A 9,815-nucleotide genomic window follows, 5' to 3' on the forward strand; every position below is an offset into this window, starting at 1 on the left:
TGCTCTGGGCTGCCATCCTTTATGTACACGTCTTAGGCCTTTCCTGGCCGGGCCACCATGTACAGCTGTCAAGGTTGAGCACTGCACAACTCCAGGGGGCGCCATTCATATCGACCCCAGTGAGAACAGTACTCTCTGGAGTCACGCAGCACAGGTGCTCTGTTAACTGGAGGAGAGGGCAAAGGACAGTGTAGGCAGGTCTTGTGCACCTTGGTGACACTGGGCACCCAGCATATTGCCTGTTTATGGTCATCCCTCAAGTGTGGTTTGCATTGTGTGGTCACTCCACTCCAGGCACCTCAGCCAGAGAATGGAGACCTAGAGGGAGGAAGTGAGCTACTCATCCTCTGAATGCTTGCTGGAGCCATGCCTGGACAACCTAGCTCTGGGTTCGTGGGGGCCTGAGAGGCCTCCATCTACTTCCTGAGCAGGCAGCCCCCCGAGGCAGGGCTCTGAACCAGAGGATGGCGGGGGTGGAGGCAGGCTCTGTTCCATGGAGTCTTCCTGGCAGCCAATTCAGACTGAAAATCCAAGAAGCAAATTTACAGCCCCCTGAGCTGTCGCAGACCCCCAGGCAGCACGAAGTCCCAGCTGCCTGGAGTCGTGTTGGGGACGAGGGGGGCCTCTGGACTTCTCCTCCCTCCTCCTTTCCAAGCAGTGGCTTCTCAGCTGGGCTCGGGAGTTCAGCCAGCAGCCCAAAAGACCTTCTGTGCTGGGAAGTGAGGTGGCCGGGACCTTGGAGGGTGCGGTGGGGGAGGGCTTCCTGGCGCTTGGGGAACTGGGAAGGGAGTGAGGACTTGGAGAAGGGATTCCTGCCAGACGGCAAAAGGAAGTCCTGTGCGAAGGTCACTTTGGAGAAACTGAGGGAAGTTCTGCTTACTTGGCCACAAAGTAGCCAGTAGAACCAGACATCTGGGTTTCTGTTCTCAGCGAGCAGCTCTGTGGCTTCAGCAGGCTAATGGGGCTTGTCTGGCAAACAAGGGAGCCCAGATTGGTGGCCTGAGCTCTGCCACTAGCACCTGACGTGGACAAGTGACTTTATGTCTGAGCCTGGGGATGGTAAAAAACTATAGTAATCGCTTGCCAGGGTTGTAGTGTGATTATGTAATGCCCGGCACGGGGTAATCAATAAATGCTAGCTATTATCACGGCGCCCTCTGCTTTACTGTGGCTGCTATTTGTCCTCGCTTGGGAGGCCTGGAGACCAAATCTCCAGCATATTCGTCAGCCCTCCTCCAGAGTCCTCCACTGTTCCCTCTGGGGAGCTGGGCATGGGTTCATGATACCTTATCTCTGGTGTTGTACCTTTACCAAGCAACTCACTGGTAAAGGTCATGGGGATAGTGGGGGGTGGATGGGGGTACCGCCGGGTGTACACATCCACTGCTCTTTGGAGAAACTTGCCACTGAACAAAACTGAGTGAAATGGCATCACTGTGGGAGCTGGGGGGTGGCAGGGGTTAAGACACAGATATCGGGCTTCCCTGGTGGCGCAGTGGTTGAGAGTCCGCCTGCCGATGCAGGGGACACGGGTTCGTGCCCCGATCCCGGAAGATCCCACATGCCGCGGAGCGGCTGGGCCCGCGAGCCATGGCCGCGGAGCCTGTGTGTGTCCGGAGCCTGTGCTCCGCAACGGGAGAGGCCACAGCAGTGAGAGGCCCACGTACAGAAAAAAAAAAAAAAAAAAAAAAAAAAAAAAGACACAGATATCAAGACAAGTCTCACACTTAGTTTATTCAAAGCCTGGGGCCAAACAGGGGTTTCTTATCCCATTAACATGGGTCTCCTCCCAAGGGAGGCCCGGAGAAGTCCCAAGGACCTTGGACTGAATGAGGCCTGAAGCATTACCAGGCCAGCTTCCTTGGTTACTTGTCTCTTGCCTCTCCTCCAGTGCTTGAGTCCTTGAAGGAGGGCGCCCAAAGCACCAAGACCTCCACCTTGGGATCCAGAAACACTTCCCCAGATTAGGTTTCTATGAAGTGTCAACCCCATCTTAGGATCTCTTGCTCACAAGTATGGCTGAATATTCCCAAGCTTCTTCCCATGGCACCCATCCTTTATCAGAAGACAGAGCTGCTAAGTTGGTCAGAGCAGCTTTCCTCTCCATGCAAAAATAAAACTAGAAAATCCTAACTTAAAACACTACTGGCAATATCAACGAGAGTAATGTTTTTCTCCCATGTAAGGTCTTTGCAGGGGTGCAGTCGTGAACACAAAAGTTTCATTTTGTTAACATGGGGCTTAAGGATTTTGCATGAACTCTTTTTTTTTAAATTTATTTTATTTTTGGCTGCATTGGGTCTTCGTTGCTGCGCGTGGGCTTTTCTCTGGTTGAGGTGAGTGGGGGCTGCTCTTCGTTGCTGTGCACGGGCTTCTCATTGCGGTGGCTTCTCTTGTTGAGGAGTATGGGCTCCAGGCACACGGGCTTCAGTAGTTGTGGCTTGCGGGCTCTAGAGCGCAGGCTCAGTAGTTGTGGCACACAGGCTTAGCTGCTCCGCGGCATGTGGGATCTTCCCAGACCAGGTCTCAAACCCACGTCCCCTGCATTGGCAGGCGGGTTCTTAACCACTGTGCCACCAGGGAAGCCCTGCATGAACTCTTTAGGCTCTTCCTACTTGGAGGAACATAGGCCAAGATCTACTCAAGGTAGTTTATAGAAGCCTTAGACATACTCTTAAACCTCCAAGTTTAGCAAATATTTTCCCAAATTGTTCATGGTTCACTGATAACCAATGAGTTACGAGAACTGATTGCTTGACAGAGGCATCCTCTGATCTGTATATAAGCAAGACCTTCTGTTCATGTCTTATTTTATCAACCAGCAAATAATTTTAGTACTTTCAGGAAAGCATATTTTTCTTGCAGCAAACAAGATTCATAGACTCTGAGCTGGAAGGGACCTAGGATATCCCATGAAGGTGAACTTCCACCCTCTGCTTGCACACTTCCAGTGAAAGACATTTGGTGTTTCTAAGGGAGCAGAGACTTGTTATAGGGTAGCCAATAACAAGCTGTCCTCCTGTGCATGCATGCATGCATCCATTCATCTGTCAGATATTTATTAGTTACTGGATTGAGCAATGGAATCGCTTCTTCTCCTTGAAGTTATCTCAGCAGTTTGATAAGGAACTCCCCAGATCACCCCACCTAGGGAACAGACCAAAGGAACAGGCTTTGTAAAATAAATAACGTTTTCTTATTACAAAAACAATACAGGATCATTGACCAACTAGAAAATATGTCTAAACCAAAACACATCGATTAAAAAGCACCCATAATGTCATTAGGAAGATGGAGTCATAAGTGGTCATTTTCACAGACTTCTCTCTTGGTGGGATAACATTTGCCTCACCCCCAGATTTGTGTAGCGGGATATCCATTCCCTAAGGAACTACATTTGACACATGCCTCTAGTCCAACTTCCCTATAGGCTCCAGGGTTTGTTCCCCCAACTCCTGACCAAGCACTGGGAACTCACCTAGAAGGATCATCCGCCCATCCAAACCAGTTCATGTGCTCTGAGGGCCTCCCTTCTTCCCTGCCACGCGTGCCACCAAAGTAAAAGCCGACAGGACTAATAACCCAACCTTGTAAACCAAACACACACAAATCACCTTCCTTCCCCTCTCCCCATCCCCATGAAGAGGCTCAAACCATTCCTTAGCAAAATGGCTCAAGCTAACAATAGTAGCCCTTACTATTTTTTGAGCCCTTACTAATGCTAGGACAACTCCAAGCACTATGTAAATGATTTGTCTTTTTACATCTATCTGTCCTTTTTCCTATTAGTTTTTAGAGAACCAGGAGTTTATACCTCTCCAGGCAGACCTGGCGCCTAACACAGATTCCATACAACCAGTGGATGCTCAATAATACTACAGATGATGAGAAAAGGTCTACACTCACCTCCAAGACAAGCATTTCCAATCTGGCCTCTGGGGATCTGTTTTTGAAGTAGGAGGTCATTTCGCACTCTTTGTGGGCTCCATAGTGGTTGAGCAAAAGGAAGGGAGGGAAACTGCACCTGGTAGAAGGCACACGCCTTCTACCCCCATCACCTCCCAAGCTGTGATGGAAGACACTTCAGAGAACCAAAGAGGGAGGGAAGCAGAGGCCGGCACTGGCCTCCCTGCAGAAGGAATGCAGAGCTCCCTGCCCCGTCCACCACGCATGGACTCCAGATGCAGGAGCTTTCCCCACAACCCCTACCTGCCCTCACACCCCTTCTTCCTTCGGTGGCAATGATTAGGGGCTGTTTCTGCAGACCTGCCACTGAGGGAAGCCCCACTGGCAAGCAGTGAGAGAACTCAAGAGTAGAAACAACAAATAAATAAGCTGGGAGTTGTAGCTGCCAAAACAAACCAAATGCAAAAGGGCGGCTGCCACCACCTCGGCTGGGCCCAGGCCAGGAGCAGAGAGCGGAGCACATACGTGCAGGGACACACACAGTTCCCTCCAGCTCCCTGCCGGCTCCCCACTCCGTTACTGGGGGCTCCTGGACAAGGGAGTCTTGCAGTCAAGCCTGATAGGGAGGGACTTCGCTGGCGGCGCAGTGGTTAAGAATCCGGCTGCCAATGCAGAGGACACGGGTTTGAGCCCTGTTCTGGGAAGATCCCACATGCTGCAGAGCAACTAAGCCCGTGCACCACAACTACTGAGCCTGTGCTCTAAAACCGGCACCCCACAACTACTGAGCCCGCGAGCCACAACTACTGAAGCCCGCGCACCTAGAGCCTATGCTCCACAAGAGAAGCCACCACAATGAGAAGCCGGCACACCGCAACGAAGAGTAGTCCCCACTCGCCGCAACTAGAGAAAGCCTGCGCACGGTGGGCCAAAAATAAATTAATTAGAAGAAAAAAAAAGGCTGATAGGGAAATTGGGGTGGGGGGAATAAGGGGTACCTGATAGAAACGCCTCCAGCCTTGTCTCCCTCAAATCTCCCCAGTGCTTCCTACGTTCTAGCTGCCCAAGTGACCCTCCAGTCCCAGAACACACCCTGCTTGTTCATGAATCCCCTTTGTGCATGCTGAGCCCTGTCTGATATGCCCTCTCCCCTCTCTTCTGCCTGGCAAGCTCCTATTCATCCTTCAAAACCCAGGTCAAAAGGTGGAACCATCTGAGACCTCACCAGGAAGTTAGCCATTTCCTTCTCCACACTTCTGTATCGTGGCTATTCTTACTTCTTACATAACACATCTTACTCATTTCACAAAAAATTAGTATAGCCACCTTCCCAAGTAAGTGGTGAACTCCTTGAAGGCAGGGGCCATTTCATACCCATCTCTGTATCCCCAGGGCCCAGCCCAGGCCTCGGCTCACAGTAGGCACTCAGCATGTATTTAGTTGTTAGAATGAAGCACTAGTCCTTCTGTAAGGAGTTCACTTTCCTGAGTGGCTGGCAGTCACTTCCGCAGCATGAATCCCTCGTCAACAGGAACTCAAGCCACAGGGAGAGGTTTTGTTAAACAAGAAGGCTAATTTTCAGAACCCCAAACCAAACTGCCTTCAAATTCTATTACTAACCTTTAGATCAAAGGTTTTCAAACTCCTGTGACCTCGCCCAACAGTAAAATTAACGCCCAACCGTAAAACTGATGTCATAACTAGCACGTGTCTATATACACATCTGTAACTGAAAGTGTCAACAAAATGTTATCACTGAAGTTGTACTTTTTTTTTTACTTGCTTTTTAAAAAGCTTTGACCCAGTAAATTGATTTCAAGACCAACATATGGGTCACCACCCACTTTGATAAAAATTGCTTTAGGTGACTTGATAAACATGAAAAACCAGATCCTCCTACAAATATCCAAACAAAAAAGTACTTATGACCTGTGTGCCCAGTAATTCAAAGGGAAGGCTATCCTTTCCTGCTTAGAACAGCCCAGCCACAAGGGTCTGAAGGGCTCTGGACCATAGCTGTTTAGAACAATTTGGGCCCCACAGGACCAGGAATCAAATGAAGCAGTGTCTCAGTCCCTACCACAGACTGATACAAAGGAGGCCCCCATCTTTGCCTTCTTCACCCTTAAACCCTCACCCTTCCTGTGCCTGGGAACCGCCAGGAGAGAACCTGATGCTTTCCTAGCATACAACTACACCCCGGCTGCACTCCAGCAGGTGAGAGTATATACTTTATCTGTCCTGCTTTCTTCTGTGAGGATGAAATATTTTAAAGCAAACATTGGAATTGTCAGGCTTCTGCACTGTGCTAAAGTTTGTTTTAGGTTGCAGTGTCCGTAGTACAATTTATGCTCTTTCTGTGAAGGCAGGAAACACTGGGGTTCCCCTACTGTACCTAAATCCTTGAAAGGTCTTTCCTACTCTCCTTTCCAGAATTTACACAGGGGAGAGGCAGTGCAGCGGGGTGGCCGGGCACCAACACAATTTGATACTTTTTATTGTATACGACAATGGTTACAGACCACAAAGATTCAGGAGGCCCCACTGCTTGGGCCCAACAAAAGACAGTATTTGCCCTCTCAATTCAGAGTCCTCTGGGCTGCAAGGGGACAGGCTTTTTCCTACATGGCTCTGGAAGAAGGTCCATAACAGTACTCAGTACAAGAAGAGCCACATCTGAGCCTAGCTGTACGGGGGTGGGTGGATAAGGTGGGCCAGCCTCATCTCAATCACTTGGGTGTGACCCTGAAGACACGGATGTGGATGGCCGAGTTGTTGCGGATCCGGGTCAGCGGCTCTCGCGTATCAATCTCTGGTTCCAGTTCATCGACAAGCTCCACGGTGGAGGTATTGGCAGCCACCTGCAAGGACCCGAAGCTGCCAGCCTGCAGCTGTAGGGCAATGTTGATGGCGCGGTTGATGGCCAGGCCCAAGCCGTGGATGTAGATCTCACTGCATGCGTTCTGACCCCGAGCCCCTCCATCCAGCAGTTTCTGGCAGCGGGCCAGCTGGGCCTTAAAGTCAGTCTTCATGTTGACATAAATGTCATTGGGCCTCCGGGGCAGGCGGTGGGGGAGCCGCTTCCGCAGGGTGTACTCCACCGGGTCCAGCTCAGCCTCAACGGCTCCGCGGGACTCTCGGTTTTCGGCCATGCTGTGTGCCCTGGCACGAGGAAAAGACGAGATCAGCCAGGGGTGACTAGCGACCAACGCTTCCTTTCCCATCCCGTTTCCTGCCCAAAGGGTGAAGCCGGGAGAAGGCGCACTCGACGCCTCTATTCCCTTCCACCCTCAGTCCCCTTCCACTCACCTCAACCTCCCGCATCTAGCCCACCCCCAGTTCCTACTCATTCATCACATCGCCCCCAACCTCCAGGCCCCTCCACCGCCCCCTTTCCCCAGCTCTTCCGCGCCTACTCTCTCCGGTCCACAGTGCTCTCCACGCGCCGCGGCCCGCTCCCCTGCCAGGGCACTCAAGCGTTGCGCCGACCGGCCGGAATATAGGGCGCTGCCCGCGACCCCCAGGCCCCAAGAAGGGAAGAGAAGGAAAGGTGAACGCCGCCGGAACGCTCGAGCGATAGAACCCAGCCGGCGCCTGGCTCCTGAAAAAGGGTGCCGAGTGCGCACGCGCGCTCGTCCCCTGCAGCCAAGCCCGCGGGATCCACGAATCGCCTTCCTGGCCTCCGTTCTCCCTCCCCCCTTTCCGGAGAGCTCGCAAAACCGCGCGATGTGTTTGAGTAACGCGAGGCTTCCGGGGGTGATGGGATCTACCACGTGTACTCCTCCCAGGCGGGGCGCAGAGGCGGGAGGCGGGTACCAAGTCGGAGCTGGGGAGGATCTGGGAAGGGGAGGTCAGCTTTCCTGGGCCAATCCGAGTCCCCGGTTCGCGGAGGTGTCCTGAAGGGGAGAAGGGAGGAGTGGAGGCTATTGTAGGGACGTAGAGGATTTGGGGGTAAGGGTCTTCCAAAGATAGCAGGGAGGGCGGCGAGTTCCATAGAACGTGATCGCGAAGGGGTCTGAAGTCAAGTCTGCACTCTCGCGTCCATCGCAGTTCCTCGGGTCAGAGGAGGTGCGGCAGAGTTGGCAGAACTGACCTCCCGCCCAAGGTTCCTGTTGCCCAAAGACCGAGGGCGGGTAACGAGTGGTGAGGCCCGGCCCTTGGCGGAGGACAGCTCTCCGGGACTCCTCTGCAGTTCACGGGGACCCGTCCTTCTTCCCTGCGTCTGGCAGGGCTGACCTCCCAGGCCAGCGCCTGGGGACGCGAGCTATGAGCTGCAGGTCCAGCCTTCACAGCTCCCCTGGGGTCCCCTGACCCACTCGGACCCCTCCACCACCCCCACCCGCCACCAGCTCTTCGGTCACTGCCCGCCACCTGGGAGTACGGACGTGCGCCCCCTGGCGGGAAAGTGCAGGGCAACACCTAGGGATTGGTGGCTCCCCAAGGCCAGTGGGAAGAGGTTTTCTGCCCAGATTGGTTTAGCTTCTGTAGAGTTCCATTTGAAAGTGAGTTAGACCTGCAGTGAGGACCTCAGTTCCCTCATCACTCAAATAGGGATGAGAATTCCTGTCTTGCTGCTGAGTTGCAAAACCCAATATAACCTTACAAACTGTAAGCCTACACGTGAGTTAGCCTTTTTTAATTAAAAAAATTTATTTATTTGGCCGTGCTGCGTCTTAGTTGTGGCATGCGGGCTCTTAGTTGCAGCATGTGGTTTCTAGTTCCCTGACCGGGTATGGAACCCGGGTGCCCTGCATTGGGAGCGAGGAGTCTTAACCACTGGACCACCAGGGAAGTCCCTGAGCTGGCATTTTTATGCACACCGCCCCCCGCCCCCCCCACCTCTCTCTAGTTGCCTGGGGTAGAGTCTGACACCATTTGACTGGAGGTTGGAAAGAGGCCAGGCTCCTGAGAACTTCTCTCCCAGCACCACTTAAATCCTGTGGTTCTTTTAGCTTCAGATTCTTACAAGTTTGGGGGTTTATTTGGGGTTGAAGAGGAAATGCTGGCTACAACCTTACTCCATCTCAGAAGTGACATCTGAACAGAGTTTTGATGGACAAACAGGAATTCTTCAGGGAAGCAAGGAGTATTCTGGAAAACACTGAACAGTATTTTTAAAAGAATGGAAGCATAACCTAAGCTTCCACCTCAAGGAACTAGAAAAAGTAAAGCCAAAGGGAGAAGGTGGGAGAAAATAATAAAGAGCAAATATCAATGAAACTGAACACAGAAAAACAATAAAAAAACTCAAACCAGAAGCTGGTTCTTTGAAAAAGTCAATAAAATTGACCTCTAGCGAGACTGACAAAAAAGAGAGAACAAGAAAAAGAAGACTCAAATTATGATTATAAGAAATGAAAGAGGGGATAGCACTAAAGATCCCATAAACATTAAATTATACTTGGAGAACAACACAAACAACTCTACAGACATAAATTCCACAACTTAGATAAAATGGACCAGCCCCTAGAAAACAAACTACCAAACTAACCCAAGGTGAAATAGATCATCTGAATAACTCTGTAACTATTAAGGTAATTAAATTCATAGTTAAAAAAAAAAAAACTTTAGAACAAGAAATATCTAGGTCCACACGGTTTTACTGGTGAATTCTACCAAAAAAAAAAAAAAGGAAGTAACACAAATTCTACACAATCTCTTCCAGAAAACAGAAGAGGAAGGTACATTTCCTAATTAATTTTATGAGGCCAAAACCAGACAAAGATAATACAAAAGAAGAAAAATTACAGATGGATACCTCTCATGAACAACGCAAAAATTTTCAACAAAATGTTAGCAACTGAATCCAGCAGTATATAAAAAGAATGATATACCACAACCAAGTAGAGTTTATTCCAAAGATGCAGGACTGGTTCAGTATAAGAAAACCAATCAGTATTATCTACCGT

The 9,815-nt window shown here is 50.8% G+C and overlaps 1 protein-coding gene across 1 annotated transcript; it reads right to left on the minus strand.

Moving 5' to 3' along the window:
• Positions 1 to 6,416: 6,416 nt before the first annotated feature.
• On the minus strand, positions 6,417 to 7,458 carry POP7 (POP7 homolog, ribonuclease P/MRP subunit). The gene is made up of 2 exons (XM_079719398.1): positions 7,323 to 7,458; positions 6,417 to 7,068 (listed from the first exon to the last, which is right to left on the minus strand). The coding sequence occupies exon 2, from the start codon at positions 7,056 to 7,058 to the stop codon at positions 6,636 to 6,638; it is 423 nt and encodes a 140-aa protein (XP_079575524.1). The 5' UTR covers positions 7,059 to 7,068; positions 7,323 to 7,458; the 3' UTR covers positions 6,417 to 6,635.
• Positions 7,459 to 9,815: the final 2,357 nt, after the last annotated feature.

The sequence above is a fragment of the Hyperoodon ampullatus genome, assembly GCF_949752795.1.
Source record: "Hyperoodon ampullatus genome assembly, chromosome: 14".
Taxonomy (NCBI): Eukaryota; Metazoa; Chordata; class Mammalia; order Artiodactyla; family Ziphiidae; genus Hyperoodon; species Hyperoodon ampullatus.